Source organism: Pelodiscus sinensis, chromosome 15, assembly GCF_052426305.1.
Source record: "Pelodiscus sinensis isolate ZL-2025 chromosome 15, ASM5242630v1, whole genome shotgun sequence".
Lineage (NCBI taxonomy): Eukaryota > Metazoa > Chordata > Testudines > Trionychidae > Pelodiscus > Pelodiscus sinensis.
Genome location: NC_143066.1, coordinates 23,888,481 through 23,912,618, shown reverse-complemented (window position 1 = coordinate 23,912,618; position 24,138 = coordinate 23,888,481). Strand labels below are relative to the sequence as shown.

The following is a 24,138-nucleotide window of genomic DNA, read 5'->3' as shown; positions in this document are numbered from 1 at the left end:
TACCTCTCCTCTGATGGGATCTGGACTGCTGACAACAGCTGATTCTACTACTGCTGGGTGCTCTATCAGTGCACTTTCTACTTCAAATGGTCCAATACGATATCTTTAAAATGAAGAAAAGTCTTTTATTATTATATATTTTATGAGATGGTGATGTGTGCATATAAAACATACATTCAGCTGTGCCTTGGTATTATTTGAGTCCTACCATTGTAATGAATGCACACACAAATTGTTACCCAGCAGAATTGATGACATCATCAGTTCTTCCAACAAACCAGAAATAGCCATCTTTATCCACAATCCCTCTGTCCCCGGTGATATAGAAATTTCCTCGTAATGTTGATTCAGTTCTCTCTGGATCATCCTAGTAAACATTAAATTGTATTTGACAAACATTAACCTTCCTGCAAATAAAAAAATTATACTCTGAGGTATGTAAGAAACTGGTTTAATTTAATTCCAGCACTTGATTTTATTACAGCATAATTTAGCATGCAAAACCTCAGTTTTGTTGAGTATTCCATATGAGAGGGATATGTATTAAATTCCAGCAGAGGCTTAACAACATGAATAGAAAACATTTTTTCAAACATTATTCAGATTTATAATTGTAAATTGAATAATACCCATAACACAGAAAATTAAAAAAGAAAGTCAACATGTAGAGTGAATATATAATTGTTGTGGGTTATGTCTTTGACTATGTTTTAGAATTGTGTTTTTAATCATAATGAACTACACAAAATATACAGCTTAACACACAATATTAGGAAACTTTGATTATGGGCTGAGCAGTCTGTTATGTAGTGTTAATTTGATTTGAGGGAAGATTTCCCAATCCTTATTTTCCTTTTTTGTCTATGTGCCTCCCTCTCCTGTTTCCCCAGTTATTAAATAAAAAAGATTTGTTTTGGGGTGACGAATCCTAGCTAATGAAGGGGTAGATGCAGCTCTCTCTAAAGCAAACTAAACCGACTCCTCGATTAGCTGGAGGGGGTTAAACAATGGCAATGTTTTGTTCCCCTCCCTTACTGCCCTGCTGAGAGAGCCTGGTCACAATTGGTTTTAATAAATGAAAATACCTTTTAAATTTAATTTACTCTGCTACAGTAGTAAAGAGGAAGTTGCTTCTTATCTACTATTACATTATATGGTGGAAAGGAAAGTTAAATATCATATTAATTTTTTTCTAGAAAATGGGCCCCGTCAATGTGGCAGCCTTCACCTCTGCATCACTTGCCATCTGGAACCAGTAGCTTTTCACTTTAGTGAAAATCTGGTTTGAAAATAAATCTCACTTCCATTCAGTTGCAGTGTTTAGCTTTTGTAAACGGTTGTGGGATACAGCCTATATGGAAGAGATTTGTATCATCTTTCTGTGTTAGCACAGCGCTGTGCACAATGGGAACGGAATCTCTAGATGTTAACCAATACAGATAATAAAGTCTAATTTTGTAATCAGGAGAATTGTGTTTCAGGGGGTGAATAATAATTGAATGTTATTTTTGTTCAGAAATAAATAATTTTTTAACAATTTTACAATTGACATTTGTTAAGTTGCTTACTATATACTGAGTGAAAAGACAAGAAGGTCTTGTTGGCTTTACTTTGATGGCGATATCTCCTTCTTTTCCAGGAGGAAGAATATTGCCGTGGTCATCTACAATCTATACCCCAAACAAAATAGACAGTGTTACCCTGGTGTTTAATTTAAACTATAATTTTCATTAAACAAAACCTGCATGTTTATTTTGAAATACTGAATTATAAAAGTCAATAATAGAAGTGACTGCAGCCAGCAAGAGAAGCTTCTACTCCCAAATCAAACAGAATTATACTAATCACTGTACTTTGCATAGTTCCTTTCACCTGAAGATTCCAAAGCATTATGCAAACTTCAATTTAGCTTAGTAACACCCAACTGAGCAAAAAATAATATAGCAAGTGTCGTGATCAGGTAGGAAAAACGAAGCACAGAAAGTTGCCCAAAGACTTGCCTGCATTAGCAAGGCAGTGCTGGAATTTGATCCTGCAGTTCCGGTCTGGCCAATAGACAACATTACTGTATACATTTTAGAAGTCTGATTTGCCTTTTATTTACTGAAAAATGCCTTATGTTCTCCTTTCTACCCTATGATTGCAAAATGAATAATTTAGAATATAAATATTATACTTACATTTCAGAGAATAGAATACAAAGCAGTATTAACAAGCTCGTTATGAAATGTTGGTTTGTACTGATCTTGCTAGTGCTTTTACGTAGCTTGTAAAACTAGGCAAATATCTAGATGAGTTGATGTACCCTCTAAGAAGGCATACCCACAGGAGTGCATAGCCCTGGTTGACACCTACTGGTGTAGTGATCTAGTGCAGTCACTCAAAGCACACATATATAGTTCAATGTATTTTTCTAGAGAGATTCTCAGTGATGATATCATTCTTCCCTAAGGTGTAACTATTGAAAGCAGCCTGGTTTTGTTTTTGTTTTTGGTTTCCCCTACTGATTGGCTTGTTTCAATTTGCTGACAGGGTGGAGGCAAAGGAGGCAATTGCCCAGGAGTCCGAGTGATTTAAAAAGGGCTTGAGGGCAGTGTTCCCGGCTAATGTTTTTCATCCATGTGTGGAATTAATTTTGGAACCAAATTTTCAGGTGCTTGTATTCCTGAGACTTGCAGGGCTTCTTCCTGCACCCCTTCCCCCTGCCAAGCTCACATCCAGCAGGAGCCAGCTAATGAAGGCTCCCTACTGCCAGACTAGGGGCAGGAAGGAGGTTTTCAACCTCTGCAGCTCCACTCAGGTCTCAGAGAAACCCTCAAATACCAGTAAGCTACAGCGGGGGCGGGGAAGCAGGGCAGGGTCAGGAGGGCCTGGCGCTTCCCTCCCCTGCACAGCTCCTCCTGGTGAGCTCTGGGCCCTTTTAAATCACTCAGGCAGGCTGCAGAGCTCCTAGGTGCATACAAGGTTGTACCAGCAGTGGCAAAGACAGCTGCGGCAGGCATGTGGAAGCCTTGGCTGTACTGGAAGGATGCAACCAACAGTGCAGCTGGCAGCTAGCTGGGTACTTGCCAGGTGAACTGTGTCCATGTGGGTGCGCACAGCTTGTGCATGCATGGGAGCCCACTGACTGTTAGGTCCTGGGGTCCTGAATTGCTGTCAGCAGGCCTGGATTGTTTCCACCTTGGACCCAGCAAGAAATTTCTCAAACTAATGAAAATTTGCATAATGCAAGAGGAATCTGACTTTCTGGAGATCTAAACTGAAAATGATTCAGCAGGTAGAAAAATTCCTCCTATTCCCTGAACTTGCTTGAGCCTCCTTCAGGAAAATTCAATACCTTCATGCTTGGAGGAAAAGGTCAGTAGGGCTTATCAATATAATGCACATACCTTGACGTCATATGCTGGAGACGGCATTCCCATTGAACCTGGCTTAATTTTCATTCCCTTGAAAGTTCCACAAATCAACACCTACACCAAAAGGTTTTTAAAAGTAAACTCTGCCATCCCATCTTTTCAGTTTTAATGTATATTTAATATACTCAACTAGACTGGCAAAGACATTTACAGTCATAGCAACCTCTCAGAAACAACAATGAACACTTCATTATCATACATAAACTGAGTAAACTTCTAGGGAACAAATTTTACTCTCACAGTTATGCATATAGGTCCAATTGAAGTGAATATGAGGTTTTGTCTACAATTAAAAGTTTAAAGCTCAGCTGTAGCAGCCTCCCTCCCCTGTACTTCAGCAGGCCGGGGGAAGGTAGGAGCAGTGTGTTGTCCCAGGGGGTCAGCTGGCCAGGGTCAGGCTAAGGCTGAGTCCCCGCTTTCCCCAGAAGCAGGGGTGGGGCAGCCACCAGCCCCTCCCAAGGCTCGCACCCTCTCCCACAGAAATTCCTGCATGCGGGCCTGGAATGTACCGTTTCTGTCTGGCCATAACCTTCATAGATATCCAGCCCAGTTTGCTCTTTCCACTGCTCCATCACTTCAGGATTGATTGGCTCTCCTGCACTCACACAGTGCTGCAGGCTCTTGAATTTATAGCTTTGTATGAAAGAGAAAAAGTATAAACCGATTTTTAAAGGAGTTAAAACTGCCACAGTAAGGAAATACATATAAAAAGCAGATCTGATTCTTTGTATAGCTTTTTAGTAGAAATGTGCCAAATGGAGTTGCTTTTCCAAAGGAATGGGTGGGGGAGGGTGGTCAGGTTTTTAATCGCATGGTTTGTTGTGTTGGTTTATGCCCTGAAGCATGAGGGTTTATATCCTTCCAGAACTTCTTTTTCGTTTGCACGTGTTTTAAAGCCTCATTACAGTAGCTGTGGCTTCTCTCATATCTATAGCAATATAAAGGGTTTTTTAAAATTCATAATCTCAATAATACCTTGTGGCAATGAGTTCCACATGCAAATTGTTGATTGCATGAAAAGTAGCTACTGTTTTTTGTCTTAATGGTTCAGTCCTGCAAGTGACTCCACATGAGCAGATTCCTGTGCTTATGAGGCGCCACACCAATTTCACTGAAGCTCTGTGTACAGCACGCCTGTACCCACATACAACTCTTCTGAAGTCAGTAGGGCTCTATATAGATGCAATATCCCTGTGAAATCACCCATCTGGATCAGAAACTCAATTTGCTGCCTTCCAATTTCATGAAATGGCACCTTGATCTTGTATATCTAGAAAGGGTGACTAGAACTGGCTGATCTACTTTCTTTGCTTGTATATAATTTCTACAGTATATAAAATATTTATTGAGCCCAGTTCATTTTAATGTAATTGCATGAAGCTAAACTGAAGATAAATTTGGCACATTGTGAAAGAATACATGTAAGACCGCAAGTTCAGTATTTTACATGACGTTAAAGGTAAAATGGTCTTTCTTAGCCTAAACTTCCAATTGGATTTTAAAATACGGAAGAATCTTGGCATTCAGCTCTAATGATATTCTCAAAAGCTTATTCATGCCATAGTACCATTGTCAGAATCACTAATCCTTGTACATTTCAGTCAGACTGATTTGCTACAAACGTACTCTTGTATGTTGTATTCCAGGTACATCAGTCATAGGGAAAAATATTTTGATAGTCCTGTTACATGGTCTTCCGGTAAACTAGGACTACAAAACAAAGCTTAAGATTTGAAGATTTGATTATAAAAGTGTATTTCCAGTACTTGAAGTATTGTCAGTGCTGCCAACCTGCTTTTTAAATTATATTATCTCCATGTCTGATATTATGGTATTCTGAATTTATTTCTAACTCAAAGATTTACCTAGGATTGCTCAGGTTGTTAGCTCAAACAAGTTTTAATTTTCTTCATTTAAATTGTTGTTCTGGTGGGGAGGGTCAGGGGTTCAGTATGCAGGCTGCCTTGGGGCAAGAGGGCACCTGCGGGATGGGAGGCTTGGGGCTGGGGCATTCATGAATCAGGGGGCATGTCCACAGCCAGCTCCTTTCATCTACCTGGTGATTCTGTCTCTTTTTTGTATGGTTTTATGAGAAGCAATCCCATTCCGGATACAGCCTTTTTTCCGGACACAACAAAACCCTTATCTTGGTTTTAAGTTGTGATGAGAGGGAACTGCTTACTGAATTGGTGGTCTTAGCTTTTACCATTTAGGAGGAGTTCTTGAACAGACAAACACAAATGCATGCTCTGACACACAAACAAATATATAGTAGATATGTAAAATTTAAGACATAAAAAATATCTGTTCTGTTGTAAACCTTGAGTAATTTAACCAAATTAAAAGCAGTATTTGGCAGTTTTGGCAAAATACAAAGATCAAATATGAAATATTTTGATAATTGTTTACCTGGTCAGATCATGCTGCACAAGCATTCGATAGGCAGTTGGAGCAGAACAGAAGGCTGTGATAGGAAATCTGGACAGTGTCTAGAGAATTTAAAATAAAAAACTGTCTGAATGTTGCACCCTAAAGTAACAATGCTTCCCACATTTATCTGACTCTCAAGGAAACCTAAATGTGGACATTGTAATAGCTCCAACCAATTAATAAACACATGACTGTAATGTTGTCAAGCCTTGAAAACACATATATGTTGAAGTCATATATACTTTCTCATCTAAATAGCTTTTTCTTTAAAATTGCAACTTATTTTATATCAGAGGAGTAGCTGTGTTAGTCTGAATCTGCAAAAGCGGCGAGGAGTCCTGTGGCACCTTATAAACTAACCGAAATGTTGGAGTATAAGCTTTTGTGGGCAAAGACCCACTTCATCAGATGCATGTAGTGGAAATTTCCAGAGGCAAGTATAAATATGCAGTCCAGAATCAGACTAGAGATGACAAGGTGGATCCAATCAGGGAGGATGAGGTCCACTTCTAGTAGCTGATCTGGAGGTGTGAATATCAAGAGAGGAGAAGCTGCTTTTGTAGTTAGCTAGCCATTCACAGTCTTTGTTTAATCCTGAGTTGATTGTGTCAAACTTGAAGATGAACTGTAGCTCAGCAGTTTCTCTTTGAAGTCTGGTCTTGAAGTTTTTTTGCTGCAGGATGGCTACCTTTAGATCTGCAATTGTGTGTCCAAGGAGACTGAAGTGTTCCCCTACAGGTTTTTGTATATTGCCATTCCTAATATGTGATTTGTGTCCATTTATTCTTTTACGTAGGGACTGTCCAGTTTGGCCGATGTATATAGCAGAGGGGCACTGTTGACACATGATGGCATATATTACGTTAGTAGATGTGCAGGAGAATGAACCAGTGACGGTATGGCTGATCTGGTTAGGTCCTGTGATGGTGTTGCTGGTGTATATATGTGGGCAGAATTGGCACCGAGGTTTGTTGCATGGATTGGTTCCTGAGTTAGAGTTATTGTGAGGTGTGTAGTTGCTGGTGAGAATATGCTTCAGGTTGGCGGGTTTTCTGTGGGTTTCCCAAGGCCTGTGAAAGTGAGGGGTCATTGTCGAAGATGGGTTGTAGATCACTAATGATGTGTTGGAGAGGTTTTAGCTGAGGACTGTAGGTGATGGCCAGTCGTGTTCTGTTGGTTTCTTTCTTGGGCTTGTCCCATAGCAGGAAGCTTCTGGGTACACATCTGGCTCTGTTAATCTGTCTCCTCACTTCCTCGTGTGGGTATCGTCGTTTACAGAATGCTTGTTGAAGATCTTGTAAGTGTAGGTCTCTGTCTGAGGGGTTGGAGCATATGCCCACGAAAGCTTATGCTCCAACACTTTGGTTAGTCTATAAGGTGCCACAGGATTCCTCGCAACTTATTTTATAGTGTCATGTTGCAAGCATCTTGTCTCAGAAGGGTTTGCATTTTGTTTCAAAGCATTTCTTTGCAGCTACAGCTCTTATTACTCAAAAAACAACTAGAGCCGGAGGTATCATCTGTATAACATTCCGCAAGTATTCTGATAGTAGTTAGTGTTTTCCACAGTAACAGAATATAGAATGTCCCAAGTCAAGTGAATGATATGCTTGGTGATTTCTCACAGCATCCAAAGTTGTATGTATAAGGTAGTATATAATATAATGCCAATTCCTATTTATAAGGTTAAAAAACTCAATCTTCTATCATCTCCATTTTCAGTATTAAAATATTTACAGTTCATGTGATTGAAATGCCATACAACACTGATTTTCAGTTTGGGTTGTGACCCAGTACTGGGTGGTGGCAATATAGGCCCTGGGTCACCTTGCTGTAGGTGACAAGGTAACCAGTGGAGGTGCTAAGACCAGCTTCCTGCTTGTCCAGGCACAGCGACCCACGCTCTGCCCTGGAAGTAGTCAGCAGCAGGTCCCGCTCCTAGGTGGAGGTGAGTCGCCAACTCTCACAAGATAAAAAAGCAAAACAAGCCAAAACTGAAGTCAATCCCATTTCAAAACAAGCCCAAAATGAGCTCTGTCCATTTTTGCTTAACAATGCCCAGAGACAAACCAGGAATTGGCCAATGGGAGTGTGGAGCCAGTGCTTGGGACGGGAGCAGCCTGTAGCCTGAACTTCAAACCCCTCCTCTGGCTTTCACCCCCCATACTCTCCCTCACTCCAAACCTCTCATCCCCGCAGCCCCAACCTAGAGCCTGCACTCTAGTAAAAATATATATAACTAGCTGGACTTACCCGGCATTGCTCGGGAAACCGGAGGAACAAAATTTAGAACATTTAGGAAAGGAGGGGACCCTGAGCAAGGGGATCCACAGAGCCACAGACCCTGGGGCCTGATTGCTCCTGGCCCACACCTGACCCTCTAAAAGCAGCAGGACCCTCCTCCCCCCAGGACGGAGCAGCCAGCTCCCAGGAGAACAGTACACAGTAATGCAGCCAGTAGCAAGGGGACTTCTCTTTGCAAAGTTGGCTCAGGGATCCACCTGCCCTGCCTTGGAAAGCAAACGCTCAGAGCTCACGTCTAACCCCCCGATGGCTGGAACCAGACACAGAAGAGCCCCACTCACAGACAAACAGCAGCCAGCTGCTTTCACTGCAGTGTAATGCATCGAGAGTTGAACCAGGACCCTGCGCTGCAGCAGGCACATGGAGTCCTGCTCAGATAAGCCCAGGGAGCTGAGCAGAAAGGCTGGCTGGCTTTGGTTTTGGTTTCTGGAGTGGGGTGTGTGGAGGTGTGGAGCGACCCCGGATGGAGGGGAGGTTACACGTGGGAGGGGCGCCCCAGCTTGCGCCCAGGGCTGCAGATGCTGCTTGGGGCAGGGCGGGTGCCCGAGCCATTGTGCGCATGGGGGTGAGGGCACTGCGTGCCAGTGGGGGGGAGGAGAGGGGAGAAGAGGGTCGGTTATGTAACCTCGCGGGCAGGAGGGGGCGAGTCCTGGGAGGCTACACATGGGAGGGGTGCCCCAGATCGCGCCCGGGGCCACAGATGCCGTGGGGGGCATGGCAGGACCCTGATCGGGTCCAAAAATACCTTAAAACCTTCTCTTGGATGAAAGGTTATCCCATGCAAAGTTTGGTTGTGGTAACTCTTATAGTGTCCAAGTTATTAGTGCACAAACTTACAAACATTCTCCTTTATATATTAAAGTATGCTGGGCTATGGGCATCAGGAATTTTCTTCAACTGGGTCACGGGAAAAAAGTTTGAAAACCACTGCCATACAAGATGCTCATGTATCCACTACTGTCATTCACTGTATAATAATAAAACTAGAGGATCCAAAAGTGCTTTATAAACTATGGTTCCATTCCTGCAAATGCTTGTATGTAAAAGCTTCATTTTATGCTGAACAGTAATGTTAGCAGGATCATGTACTAAAACGAGGGTTTTGTTTTGGGGGATTATTAATTTCATTTTTCAGGATTTATTTTTAACAATTTTTTAGTTTTCTGTAGCTGTCCAAAATCAGGGTTTGGGGGGGCTCTTTGTATATATGGCAATGAGTCACATATACTATATACATTACTCAGTGCTACGCCACCTTATTTTCCAAAAGGTAAAATAACTCAACATTTTTAAAAGCAGCATCCTTGGAAATGACAGCTGTGTCCATCCGCCTGGGCCCAGCTCTCTGCTTTGGGCACTGCAACATGGGGCACAGTCACAATGCTACTCAGCTTTGGCTCATTTGCCCCTGCAAGATGATGCGTGAGACAGGCCAAATTGAGTGAGTAGCCTTCTTATTTGAGATATGGGGCTGCAGCATCCCTCTCTCAAATATGCCTGGCAATCTCTGTCATAAAAAAAATGTCTGAGCCAAATCTGAGTGGCGCTGTTACCTTGTGTGCACCAGCTTGCAATGCACACAGAAGGGAGTTGGGCCCAGCCCTGTGGGACAAGAGCGCCTACTGCAGGGTGAGTTCTGTCTGCAACAGCCCCCACAGTATCTCAACCCTCAGGAAAGTTCTGACATATACACCCCGGACCCTTCTTTCCATTTCTACTATAATAACATAGTACTCTTTCAAGCAGCACTATCTTAACATGAACCCTTTAGTCTGCACAGGTAGAATCTGCACAGACAATTAATGCACAATATGTTAGTGTACTTTAGAAATCTCAGCTCCACAGTCCATGACTGTTCCATGCATACAAGCCCTTAGATACATGTAAGCATTTCCAGGCTTTTGCTGGTGTTTACTAGATAAATATTAATACCTTTTTTTTTTTTAAATCAAAGGTGTTTTATCTTCATTTACTGGCAAAAACCTCAAATTAGAAGCCCTAACTGTAAGTTTGCTCAGCAAAGCACATAAGCACATGAATCAGAGAATACTAGGACTGGAAGGGATCTTGAGAGGTCATCGAGTCCAGTCCCCTACCCTCATGGCAGGACCAAGTACTGACTAGACCATCCCTGATAGACATTTATCTAACCTACTCTTAAATATCCCCAGAGATGGAGATTCCACAACCTCCCTATGCAATTTATTCCAGTGTTTGACCACCCTGACAGTTAGGAACCTTTTCCTAATGTCCAACCTAAACCTCTCTTGCTGCAGTTTAAGCCCATTGCTTCTTGTTCTATACTCAGAGGCCAAGATGAACAAGTTTTCTCCCTCCTCCTCGTGACACCCTTTTAGATACCTAAAAACCGCTATCATGTCCCCCCTCAATCTTCTCTTTTGTAAACTAAACAAACCCAATTCTTTCAGCCTTCCTTCATAGGTCATATGCTCTATACCTTTAATCATTCTTGTTGCTCTTCTCTGGACCCTCTCCAATTTCTCCACATCTTTCTTGAAATGCGGTGCCCAGAACTGGACACAATACTCCAACGGAGGCCTAATCAGCGCAGAGTAGAGCGGAAGAATGACTTCTCATGTCTTGCTCACAACACACCTATTAATGCATCCCAGAATCATGTTTGCTTTTTTTTGCAACAGCATCATACTGTTGACTCATATTTAGCTTGTGGTCCACTATAACCCCTAGATCCCTTTCTGCCGTACTCCTTCCTAGACAGTCGCTTCCCATTCTGTATGTGTGAAACTGATTGTTCCTTCCTCAGTGGAGCACTTTGCATTTGTCTTTATTAAACTTCATCCTGTTTACCTCAGACCATTTCTTGAATTTGTCCAGATCATTTTCAATTATGACCCTATCCTCCAAAGCAGTTGCAACCCCTCCCAGCTTGGTATCATCTGCAAACTTAATAAACGAACTTTATATGCCAATATCTAAATTGTTGATGAAGATATTGAACAGAGCCGGTCCCAAAACAGACCCCTGCAGAACCCCACTTGTTATACCTTTCCAGCAGGATTGAGAACCATTAATAACTACTCTCTGAGTACGGTTATCCAGCCAGTTATGCACCCACCTTATAGTAGCCCCATCTAAGTTGTATTTACCTAGTTTATTGATAAGAATATCATGCAAGAACGTTTCAAATGCCTTACTAAAGTCTAAGTATACCACATCCACCGCTTCTCCCTGATCCACAAGACTCGTTATCCTATCAAAGAACGCTATCAGATTGGTTTGACATGATTTGTTCTTTACAAATCCATGCTGGCTGTTCCCTATCACCTTACTACCTTCCAAGTGTTTGCAGATGATTTCCTTAATTACTTGCTCCATTATCTTCCCTGGCAGAGAAGTTAAACTAACTGGTCTGTAGTTTCCTGGATTGTTCTTGTTTCCCTTTTTATAGATGGGCACTATATTTGCCCTTTTCCAATCTTCTGAAATCTCTCGTATCTTCCTTGATTTTTCAAAGATGATAGCTAAAGGCTCAGATACCTCCTCTTTTAGCTCTTTGAGTATTCTAGGATGCATTTCATCAGGCCTTGGTTTTAACTTCTTCTAAACCTACCACATTCCCACCAGTATTCACTATGGGTATGTCTACACTTGCACCTTCTTTCGAGAGAGGGATAGAAATGAAGACATTCGAAATGTCATCAGGCCCTGGTGACTTGCAGGCGTCTAACTTTTCTAGGTGATTTTTAACTTGTTCTTTTTTTATTTTATCTTCTAAACCTACCCCCTTCCCACCAGCATTCACAATGTTAGGCAGTCCTTCAGACTTCTCGGTGAAGACCGAAACAAAAAAGTAATTAAGCATCTCTGCCATTTCCAACTTTCCTGTTACTGTTTCACCCTCCTCACTGAGCAGTGGGCCTACCCTGTACTTGGTCTTCCTCTTGCATCTAATGTATTTATAAAAAGTCTTCTTGTTTCCCTTTATTCCTGTAGCTAGTTTGAGCTCATTTTGTGCCTTTACCTTTTTAATCTTGCCCCTGCATTCCTGTGTTGTTTGCCTATATTCATCCTTTGTATATAGGCAGTTCCATCCATTTGCAGGAATGGAACATTCATCCTGACTCCTCCTTTATTTTTAGATCATGCAAGTTCTCATGGTTAAGCTAAGGCAGTCTTTTGCCATATTTTCTATCTTTCCTAAGCAGTGGAATAGCTTGCTTTTGGGCCCTTAACAATGTCCCCTTGAAAAACTGCCAACTCTCCTCAGTTGTTTTTCCCCTCAGTCTTGATTCCCATGGGACCTTACCTATCAGCTCTCTGAGCTTACCAAAATCCGCCTTCCTGAAATCCATTGTCTCTATTTTGTTGTTCTCCCTTCTACCCTTCCTTGTCGCTTACATGCTTAAATCCCTCTGATGTCAATGTGATTCAAACACCTAATTGAAGATAAACAGATGCTTAAGCAACTTGTTGTATCAGGACCTATATAAATTAATTGGTAGTGCGAAAACAGGACACTACTCCAAATTTCTCCATTTTATCTCTTTTCTGTAAGGTTTATTGAGAAACAATCCTATTCCAGGTTCAACCTATTTTTCTGGCCCATCTTGGTTCAATCTTTTTCAACATTTGCTCAGTTATGTCAATAGTGAAGACTATACTTGCTTTGGTGATTCTGTCTCTTTTCTGGTTGATTGATAGGTTTTATGAGAAACAATCCAATTCCAGGCACATCCTGTTTTTCAGGCACAACCATACCCTTATGTTGCTTTAAGATATGAGATGAGGAAGCTATATACTGAATGTGGTGGTCCTAACTCTTACCATTTATGATAAGTTCTTGATCAAGCAGACAGAAAAACTCTGTAAAATATATAGTAGATATTACTACTGAAATGTGGTTGGTGACCTCTTTGGTGAAGGGCAGCAGGCTAGACAGCATGCTGTCTGCTGTACAGTAAGAGAGGTGAACATCTGTTCAAAAGCACCAAGCGAGGAAAACCATGCTGTTAGAAAAATACCATTGTTCTTGTCACTTACATCTAGAACAGTGATTGGATCAAAACGTGGCATACTATGTATAAACACACATGCCCCCTGAATCCATGGTGCAAAGACACTACTCCAAGCTGACTTTGCCCAACCTGTGTCTGATGTATTCCAGAGTATGTCGGCAGAGGCTAAATCCAGCCAGTACCTGGTAAAGAAAAATGTGTGGAAATTTTAAAAAAATAGAATAAAGACAAAAATGATAACGATAAAAATATTACTGGGATCAAACAGTCATTGTCTTGTGTTAAATGAGATTAGTGAATAGCTAAAACCCCAAACAAGAGTGAGCCACCAAACATGGCCACTGTGTCATTATTATAGATTAGCTTTGCAATTTTCATTAAAAAATTGTACCAGTAAAAGGCTTATGATGTCTCAAGACAGAGAATCCTGAATTTATATTTGTGAAATTGTAGGGATTTAGTTTGGGGATTTTTTAATGTGGTAAGAATTTCTCATTTTACTTATCTTTTTATTTGGTGTTCTCTTATCTGTGATTACTTGCCAGTCACAGTGGAATGTATTAGTATCAATGTTATTTTCCCAAAGTAAAATATCCCATGAATCAGTGCAGGCTTTACAATGTTTTAAGCTTTCATAAAGTTATTTTGTTTTTTGTGAGAGATATTCAGTGCATTTCTCATATACTGTGATGAATCTATGCCATTATAAACCATATAAAACCACAAAGTTTCTCTCTTTACAAAACTACTTTTAGATGCTTTATAAATAATCTAATCTTCTTTGAAGATGGAGTAGAAAAGGCTGGTTCCCCCCTTACTACATAGTGTTGGATTTTCATTTAATACAAGTTGAACCTCTCTAGTTCAGAACTCTCTGGTCCGGAAATATCCATCATCTGGAATTATTTTAGTTAGCTGGATGTCCACTTTTCATTAGGGATGGCAACGTGTAGTCGACTACACAATTAACTGATGAGTCTTGACTTATTGGTTAATCTTGTTGACAACACACTCTCCCCCCACTCTTGCTGCCTCTATATCAGAGGCAGCAAGGCGGGGAATGGGGGGGAGTGGGAGCTGGTGCCCATGAAGAGCTGGCTTTAAGCAGGCTCCCCATGAGCACCGGATCAATCTCCCCACCTCCACCCCTGTGCTATTGCCTCTGATAGAGAAGCAGCAGCGCAGAGGATGAGGGGGGCAGGCTGAAGCCAATGTGCGGGAAACTGGTTTTCAAGCAGTCTCTCAAAGCATGCAGGCTCCACAAACCTGTCTGCCCTCCACCTTGCTGTCTCCTACAGAGGCAGGGGGCAAGGGGAGAGGCAGGAACCAGTGCTGAGAGGAGCTGGCTTAAAAGCTGGTTCCCCACAACACCAGCTCAGCAGTGCCGTCCCCTCCCTGCGCTGCTGCCTCTATCAGCCTGGGCTCACCACGGGCAGAGGCTGGTCTGCGGCAGCAGCCCCTGTCCACAGAGGATCCAAGCTCCCCGTGGACAGAGGCTGCTACAGCATCCCACGGAGCAGCCTCTGTTTGCAGCAGCAACCCCTGTCTGTAGCAGGTTTGAGCTCCCTGCAGACAGAAGCTGCTCCAGCATCCTATGGAGCAGCCTCTGTCCACAGTGAGCCTGGGCCCACTGTGGGAAGAGGCTGATCCATGGCAGCAGCCCCTGTCCACGGGGAGTTCGAGCTCCCTGCAGACAGGGGTTGCTGATGCAGACCAGCCTCTGTCCATGAGGAGCTCAGACCCTGAAGACAAGAGCTGCTGCCACACTGCGCTGCTGCTTCTGATATAGAGGTAGCAGCACGGAGTGGCAGGGGGCTTCCCAGGAGTGGGGCCCATGCTGGCCGCCGCCCCCGCCTTTGGGGACTATCAAATTGTCGTGTAACTGCTAAGATTTCACGTGGTTACACAACTATTCGATTACAGGATATCTAACATCCCTACTTTTCATTGGTGTGGCCAAATTTCCCATGGTCCCATAAAGTTTGTTTACAGCCATCAGTCCTAGCTCTGTGTTCTGTGCTGTTATTTAGCTCTAATTTACCCCTAAATGTCCTCTAACAGCCCTGTAAGCAATGGAAGTGTTGGTAATGCTGCTAGACAACATTGACCTCCTGTGGTCCAGAAAATTCTGTGGTCCAGAACTTGTCAGATCCCAAGTAACTAGAGAGTTTCAACCTGTATGAGAAAAACAACTATCCACCAGTGCTTTCATGAAGCTATTCACATTACTTCCTGTCTCCTGGAACAATAATCTTGTCATGACTTGCAAATGAAACTTTCCTATTTTCTAAGTTATTGAGAGAGAGATAATAGTGAAATGTTATGCTTCCTTCACCTCTGCTATGTGACCTTTTTGAAGAAATACCCAGGTGGTTTAAAACAGTTATGATCCATACCTTCCATTTACTGTCAGTCCAATGCCATAACTACTGTATGAATGTTCAGTCATTTTTGGAGACCCTGTTGTACCACTGGTAAAAAAGATGGTCATTGGATCCTGACTCCTTGTGGTCACACAATTGTGATCAGCCTTAGCATTTCTTTAAAAAACACAAAATGGTGAATAAAGTAAGTTAAAAAATGTAACTTATGGAACCCAGATGATGTTCAAATAAAACAACTCCTTGCAGATTTACAAAAGATGGTGCTTATCTGCACCGAAGGGAGTAAGTTTTTTCCTTCTAAAGTAAGGTTTATCTTTAGAGAAGAGTGACTACATATCAAGGATAATGCACAGAACTTAACTGCATATTAATGGGACAGATGGCATGAGATCTAGCTTAAAAAACCCCTCAATCATTACATTTATGTTTTCTCCTTTTTTATTACTCTTGCTATCTGCATTTAAAATTTTTTAATTAAAAAAATCTTGTGATAGTAATAAACTAAAAGGGATATCTCCATTTGGAGCTGGGGATGTAATTCCCAGCTCTGCGCACTAAAATAGAATTTTAGGGTAGCTACTTGAGTATGTGGCTAAGGTCTCTGATGGGCACTAGTCCATCTCACTGTTTGTGCCTCAGTGGCTATGCTCTATTCTTAGCATGCTAGTTCAACCAAAGCTAGCATGATTATGTGTACTCAAGCTGGGAATCACACTCCTATCCTTAGAGCTCAGTAGTGACCTAGCCTTATGCCAGAGAAAGAAGTAGGAGAGGATCTTGGCTCTACCCATCCACAATATCAGTAAGCACTGCTGAGCTAGGAGGAGTGGGAAGTGAGCTATTCTAGGGAAAAGTTAGCCTAATTATAAAGAACTGACTGAGAGTCTTTTATCAGTATAGTCACACCTTTGTGAACTGGGCTCACGGAATCAATGTTATCTCACACATCATTTCTCAGGCTTTTAATAGCTGAGCCTCACCCCTTTAAGAAAATAAAACTAATCCTATCCCTTTTTAGTCCCATTGTATTAGCAAGGTAGTATGGGAGAAACTAGCATTGCCAATGTTCTTTGCTAACAACACCGAGCTAGCCATTTACAGGCAGTCCCCGGATTACGTACAAGATAGGGACTGTAGGTTTGTTCTTAAGTTGAATCTGTATGTAAGTCGGAACTGGCGTCCAGATTCAGACACTGCTGAAACTGACCGCCAGTTCTGACTTACATACAGAATCAACTTAAGAACCCCAGGCGTCCCCAAGTCAGCTGCTGCTGAAACTGATCAGCAGCTGATTCCAGGAAGCCCGGGGCAGAGCAACTCTGCCTCGGGCTTCCTGTAGTCAGCGCTGGTCAGTTTCAGCAGAAGCTGACTTGGGGACGCCTGGGGCAGAGCAGCTGGGGTGCTACTGGACCAACCCAGCAGCACCCCATCTGCTCTGCCCCAGACGTCCTGATTCAGCCGCTGCTGAAACTGACCAGCAGCGGCTGAATCAGGACCTGGGGCAGAGCAGCTGGGGTGCTGCCGGGTTGGTCCAGTAGTGCCCACGGGCGCTGCAGGACCAATCCGCAGCGCCCCAGCTGCTCTGCCCCAGAGTCCAAAACAAAAGCCTGGTCTGCTGGGGGGGGGGAGCACACTAGCTGCGCCCCCCCCCCCAGCAGACCAGGGACACGGGGAGCAGAGCCGCAGCGGCAGCGGGGTGCCGCGCCTCTGAGGCTTTGCTCTGGCAAAGCCTCAGAGGCGAGGGACCCCGCCACGGCTGCGGCTTCAGTCTGGGTGCCTGTGGTCTGCTGGGGACGGCCCCCAGCAGACCACAGGCACCCGGACTGAAGCCGCAGCCGCGGGGCGGTCCCTCGCCTCTGAGGCTTTGCCAGAGCAAAGCCTCAGAGGCGCGGGAACCCGCCCGGTGCCCCTGGTCTGCTGGAGACGGTCTCCAGCAGACCAGGGGCACCGGAGCAGCTTACGAACGGGGCTTTCTCGCCCCGACTTCCGGGGCGAGAAAGCTCCGTTCGTAAGTGCGGATCTGACGTAAGTCGGATCCGCGTAAGTCGGGGACTGCCTGTACATCCTCCATAAAGGGTGCTCAAACCCTCAGAAAATGTTGCCTGAACATATATTTTGTGGTTAAATACTAATTTGTACATCATACAAACAAAACAGGTACTGGCCTGTTTTTGGATCCTAACAGAAACAGAATAGAACTGTGTGCTTATTGGTATTTTTTTCCAATTTTCATTTTTCTCTTCTAAACAGGTGGAAATGTTTCACCATACTCTACATTAATAACAATACAACCACCAGGCTTTTCTTTCATGTTACTGCAGCACTTTGATGATGGCAGCTACTCACATAAATAGGTCTTTAAAGTTCAGCCATCCTTCCCTGTGATCCTCGGACACAATTAGCTTGAATTTCAAAGACTGGCATTCAGACATAATGGAATCTACAGCTGGTGCCAGAACATCATCAGTGATAAGACACTTTGCCTTTGATGTTTGTAGTCTATGTAGCATATCTTTTGCTGTCAACTGTGTTGTCCCAGGAATAAGAATAGTTCCTAAAGGAGGAGCCAAGTTTAGAATTTGGTAACAGAATTGTACAAATCTATTAACTAAATTCTCCCCACCTCACTATGGCTACATCTACACTACGAGTTTTCTCAGCAAAAAATATGCTAATGAGGGACTCATTTGCATGAGTTGTGATCTCATTTGCATATTTTCTGCCGATCCGTTTTTGCCCAAAAACAAGCAGTATGGACATTTTCTTTTTATGCAAAACCCCCTTTTTCTGCATTTATTGCGGCTAAAGGGGGTTTTACGTAAAAATAATATGTCCACACTTTTTATTTTTGTGCAAAAACCCCAGCACAAAAACGGATTGGCAGCAAATATGCAAATGAGATCACGACTCATGCAAATGAGTCCCTCATTAGCATATTTTTTGCCAAGAAAACTCGTAGTGTAGACATAGCCTATTAGTAGATCTCCTAGCATCAGAGGATATATGTGTGAGTGAATAGAATTTGGCCCTGTGTTTGTACATATATTGCTTTTACACAGAGTGAATTATAAATTAGGCTTAATAGTAATTAGCAAGTACTATGCTACAAAATGTCTTTAGTGTAGTAGGATAAGAGAAACCAGCAATAAAAAGATTTCCCTCACATGGAAGTGGTATACTTATAAGAACAATGGGTTAAATATTCATTTATAAGGGTAAATAGGTTATGTCACTTACGAGTTTAGTAGCTGTACTTTCTTCCTTCAAACTATTTCTTCCTTCCATTCTCATTCTTCATTATGTATCTCACATGTTTTACTATATGAGCCAATTAACAACATACAGAAAACTTCAACCCCTATGTAAAAGACACTATTCTACAAGTAGCCTGTGTTTATATTAAGGGCAGGCAATAATTTTGGCAGGGGGACCACTTCACAAATTTTGGTATCTGAATGCAGGTTGGCTCCAGGCCTCCCGGAAGGGGTGGGGCCTCAGGTAGAAGGGATGGAGATGGGGCTACAGAGAGAGTATCTGTGAGAGAGAGAGGGTATGTCTACACTACCACCCTAGTTCGAACTAGAGTGGTTAATGTAGGCAATTGAAGTTGCAAATGAAGCCCGAGATTTAAATATCCCGGGCTTCACTTGCATCTTGTCAGGCGCTGCCATTTTAAATCCCCGGTTCGGACTCCGTGCCCGCATGTAGCCGCTTGACTACGATTGACTACATTAACCACCCTAGTTCGAACTAGGGTGGTAGTGTAGACATACCCAGAGACACTTCGTGTGTGAGAGAGTGACTTTGTGACAGACTGAGTGTTTGCAGCACAGAGACTGGGAGAGTGTGTGTGGCAGAATGTATATTGAAGTGATTGTGTGTGTGTGGCACAGACACAATGTGGCACTGACTGGGTGTGTGCATTAGTGACACAGAGTGTGTGTGCTGGCTAAGTTTCTGAAAGAAGCCTCATTCTGTCTCTTTTAAGGGAAATCTGTCCTGCTTTGTTGTATCCCTCCACCCCCATTCTGCACTTCTCTGAGTCACACATTTCAGACTGGAGTAGCCCAGGTGACATGAGGTACAGAAGCAGTGGAACACCCTGATTTCAACATGCCCCTCTCCCCTTCACTCCCACCCTCCTGCACAGCTATCAAGAGAATCCTGGAAGCAGCTCAGCTGCAGGACAGAGCAAGGTGGGAGGAGGAAAAGCTGAACACACATTGCCAGCTGTAAGTATGCAAGGTCTGCTAATCAGCTGGACAAGCTGGAGAGAAATGCTTGGTGGGCTGGATCCAGCCCCCGGGCCTGAATCAGCCCAACCTTGGTCTATATGCTCATATATAGAGATACAGAGTATTAGATGTACAATTGGTTATACTAGAAAAGGAGGACAGACTTGTCAGGAATCCAAGTCTCAGTTTTACCACAGATTTCCTCTGTGAGCTTATGCAACCCACTCATGGTCTGATTTTCTGACTACCCATGCCTCCCATTGAAATAACTAAACTCTGTTCCTCGGGTCCCCACCTGTAAAATATGGATAATACTTCTGTACCTCATGGAGGCGTTGCTGAGAAAAAGTTATTAATGGCCATGAGGCATTGAGATACTTTGTGTTTTATTAAATATTCAGACAGAAAAGCCTAAATATTTAACACATCCCATTGGCAAAAACAGGTAAGTTCACAAGCAGGCATTTGGGGACATGTGCAGTTTATCATGTGCGATGGAAGAGAGCGAAGTTACTCACCTTTCAGTGCAGTAACTGTCGTTCTTCGAGGTGGTGTCCCCGCGGGTGCTCCACTGTGGGTGCTGGGCTTGCCCCGGAGCTGCAGACGGAAGCTTGTGATGAGCAGTGTTCGGCTGGACTGCGCATGTGCCACGGGCTCGCGGCTTTCGTGCTCTTTTCTGTCTCGCGTGGTCCAGCCCCCCACCAGTTCCTCGAGACCACCTCAGAGTCTGTAAGAGACAAGAGCAGAGAAAAAGGACTCCAAAACGGGGAAGAGGATGGGTAGTGGAGCACCCGCGGGGACACCACCTCAAAGAACGACAGTTACTGCACCGAAGGTGAGTAACGTCACTTTCTTCTTCGGGGATGTCCCCGCGGGTGCTCCACTATGGGTGACTGCGTAGCAGTAGTCGCCAGAACGGAAGGAGGGCAAGGAGTCCCTATTTATCCACTGTGGAGAGCACTGCAGTCGCCACTGCCCCATCTGAACGAGTGATTAGAGAAATAGAATAGTGTTTGGCGAAGGTCTCATGTGAGGACCAGGTCACCGTCCTGAAGATGTCCTTCAGAGATACCCCTCTATGAAACGCTGTAGATGTGGCCACGGCTCTAGTGGAGTGGGCGCGTGTTTGGGATGGAAGGGGTAAGCCTTTCACTGTGTACGATTGCATTATGTATGAGGTTACAAGAAATCCTCTGGGAAGACAGGCGTTGACCCTTTGACCTCTGTGCCGAGGAGACGAATAAGTGGTCCGTACGCCTGAAAGGTTTAGTGTGATCTATGTAGAATGCTAAGGCCCTGCAGGTGTCCAAGGAATGTAGGGCCGCTTTTTGTGGTGAGGCGTGGGGCTTCGGGAAAAAGGTTGGCAGGATCACTGGTTCGTTGACATGGAAATATGAGATGATTTTGGGTATGAATCTTGGGTGTAGTCTCAAGACTACTCCATCCTTACAGAAAATTGTATACGGTGGCGTGGCCATCATGGCGGAAAGCTCGCTCACCCTGCGTGCCGATGTTATGGCAAGCAGGAAAACGGTTTTCAAAGTGAGGAAATGCAAGGATACAGTCGCCAGAGGCTCGAACGGCAGCCTCATTAGGGCGTCAAGGACTACATCCAGGCTCCACACCGGTGGGACTGGGTCGTGCGGTGGGGCCATGTTGGTAAGGCCCTTGAGAAATCTCTTAGTAGTAGGATGGGCGAAGACAGAAACGCCATCTATCGGTGATGTGAATGCTGAAATTGCTGCGAGGTGCACCCTGGTGGAGGCTAACGCGAGGCCTTTGTTCTTTAGGTGCAACGTGTAGTCCAGGACGGAGGGGATCGATGGACGTGTCGGATCGTGGTGGTTTGAGGTACACTAGGTGAAGAATCTGTGCCACTTGTGAAGGTAAGTTTTCCTCGTGGTTTGTCGTCTACTGTGTACTAGGACGTGCTGGACTGGAACAGAGCAGAGGGATTCAAATGGGGTCAGCCAGTTAGGAACCATGCTGTTAGGTTCAGCATTTGTATCTGCGGGTGTTTCAGGCATCCTCGGTCTTGTGTGAGGAGACTGTGGAGAGGCGGAAGGCGGATCGGTGTCCGCACGGAGAGATGGTGGAGGAAGGGAAACCAGTGCTGGCGAGGCCAGTCTGGAGCTATGAGGATTAGCGTTGCCCTGTCCGCCTTCAGCTTCTGAAGGACTTTGGGGATCAGAGGTATGGGGGGGAATGCATAGAGGAGGGGTCCGCGCCAAGTCGTAAGGAAGGCATCTCCCAGGGATGCGCGGCCTAAGCCCACTCTGATGCAGTTCTTATGGCATTTTGTATTTGCGGGAGTTGCAAAGAGGTCCACTCAGGGAGTACCCCAACGTTAGAAGATCTCGCAAGGACGCCATCGTGCATTTCCGATTCGTGCTTCACATGGAAGTGTCTGCTCAGGAAATCTGCCATCACGTTTGTGGTGCCAGGTAAGTAGGATGTCGTAGGTGTTATTCCGTGGCGAATGCACCAGTTCCAAAAGCAGATGACTTCCGTGCATAGAGAACGGGAGCGAGCGCCGCCTTGGCGATTCAAGTAATACATGGCTGTGATGTTGTCCGTGAGTATCCTCACCGTGGTGTTTCGAATGTAGATGAGGAAGGATTTGCATGTGTTGAAAATGGCGCGTAGCTCTAGAAGGTTTATGTGTAGCCGTGCTTCTTGTGGGGACCATTGGCCTTGGACTTTAGAGGGAGCCCATGTGAGCCCCCCCAGCCTAGTAGGGAGGCATCCGTTGTGATTTGGTGGAGTGGCTCCTGCCGATGTAAAGGTATACCTGACAGTAGGTTTGTGTGGCTGGTCCACCATAGGAGTGATTGGAGAACACCAGGTAGCGGCGTTACCGGCCTGTGGAGATCGTATCTGCTGTGGTCGTATACGAGAGTCAGCCAGTACTGAAGGGTGCACAGATGTAGTCTGGCGTATTTCACCACATATGTTGTGGTGGCCATATGGCCCATCAGTCTGAGGCATGTGATGAGTGGAATGGTAGGGCTGACTGTGATGGTATGAATGAGGTCTTGGAAGACTTGAAACCTCTATAAGGGTAGGAATGCTCTGCCAGCAAGTGAGTCCAGACGGGCCCCAATGAACTCGATGTTCTGAGTGGGGCACAAAACGGAGTTTTGCTCATTGAGGAGGAGTCCAAGCGACTGAAAGACTTGCCTCATGAGGTGAACCATCTGGGAGACCTCGTGTGCAGAAGGGCCCTTGAATAGGCAATCATCCAGGTAAGGGAAGATGAGTACCCCTTGGCATCGGAGGAAGGCCGTGACCACGGATAAAACCTTTGAAAACATCCTGGGGGCTGACGATAGCCTGAAGGGGAGGACCTTGTATTGAAAGTGGTCTTTTGCCACGACGAAGCGCAAGAACCTCGTGTGAGCTGGATTGATAGGGACGTGGAAATAGGCGTCCTGGAGGTTGAGGGCAGCAAACCAGTCCTGTGGATCTAGCGCAGGGTTTATGGCAGCTAAAGTCGTCGTTTTGAATCGTTGTTTCTTGAGATATTTGTTCAAACGGCGGAGATCTAGGATGGGGCGCCAACCTCCGGACCTCTTCTGGGTGAGAAAATAATGCGAGTAAAAGCCCCTGTTCCTGAAATCCTTTGGGACTGGCTCTATGTCACCCAGAGAGAGAAGGCAGTCAACTTCTAGTCAGAGGAGGGTCTCGTGAGAGGGGTCCCTGAAGAGCGACGGAGTGGGAGGTGTGGTTGATGGGATGGCTATGAAAGGGATAGGCTAGCCAGATTGAACAATCTCGAGGACCCATCTGTCCGTAGTGATTTTTACCCATTGATGTAGAAAGGGCCTCAGCCGGTGGTGAAAGAGCTGGGTCGTACGATTTGTGATGCTGCCTGTGACTGTCTGCTCGCCCCTGACCAAACCTGTTGCTTGTTGTTGGGAGGCATGTTCGTCCTGCCATTTGGGTTTCAGTGTTGCTGAGGCCTCTGGCGAGAGCATTGGTTGTCGAAGGGCCTCTGTTGCTGGTGGTGTTGCTGCCACTGATGTCTGATTTAGGAGTAGTCATATCTGCGCTGGTATGGTGAGTACTGGCATTTCTTAAAGGGGGGGCGTGTACTTCCCCAGAGTTCGCAAGGTTGTTCGGGAGTCTTTAGAGTAGTGTAAGATTGAGTCCGTGGTCTCTGCAAAGAGCTTATCCTTGTCGAAGGGTAAGTTCTCGACTTTGGCCTGTAGTTCCTTTGGAACACCTGCCATTTGAAGGAATGAAGCTCTGCGCATAACGATGGCAGTAGCAGTGGAACAAGCAGCGGTATCAGCGACGTCCATGGCTATTTGGAGGGACGTTTTCACTTGATGTGTAGCCCTCTTGGATTACTGACCTCAGGATCGATTTC

The 24,138-nt window shown here is 44.5% G+C and overlaps 1 protein-coding gene across 8 annotated transcripts in view; it reads right to left on the bottom strand.

Moving 5' to 3' along the window:
* The window catches only part of ACSM3 (acyl-CoA synthetase medium chain family member 3), a 52,306-nt gene that overhangs the window by 5,839 nt on the left and 22,329 nt on the right, over positions 1–24,138 (bottom strand). For 3 of the 8 annotated variants that reach the window (XM_075899432.2, XM_075899430.2, XM_075899431.2), the window contains 9 exons: positions 17,878–18,085; positions 15,544–15,687; positions 13,173–13,329; positions 5,826–5,905; positions 3,926–4,049; positions 3,390–3,470; positions 1,569–1,670; positions 240–367; positions 4–103 (listed from right to left, as the gene is read on the bottom strand). In XM_075899432.2, the coding sequence (XP_075755547.2) occupies positions 4–103; positions 240–367; positions 1,569–1,670; positions 3,390–3,470; positions 3,926–4,049; positions 5,826–5,905; positions 13,173–13,329; positions 15,544–15,687; positions 17,878–18,085 (1,124 nt within the window). Of the gene's footprint in view, positions 1–3; positions 104–208; positions 368–1,568; positions 1,671–3,389; positions 3,471–3,925; positions 4,050–5,825; positions 5,906–13,172; positions 13,330–15,543; positions 15,688–17,877; positions 18,086–24,138 lie in introns of those variants that run through there. The other 5 variants (XM_075899433.2, XM_075899436.2, XM_075899434.2 and 2 more) reach the window with 5 other exon arrangements.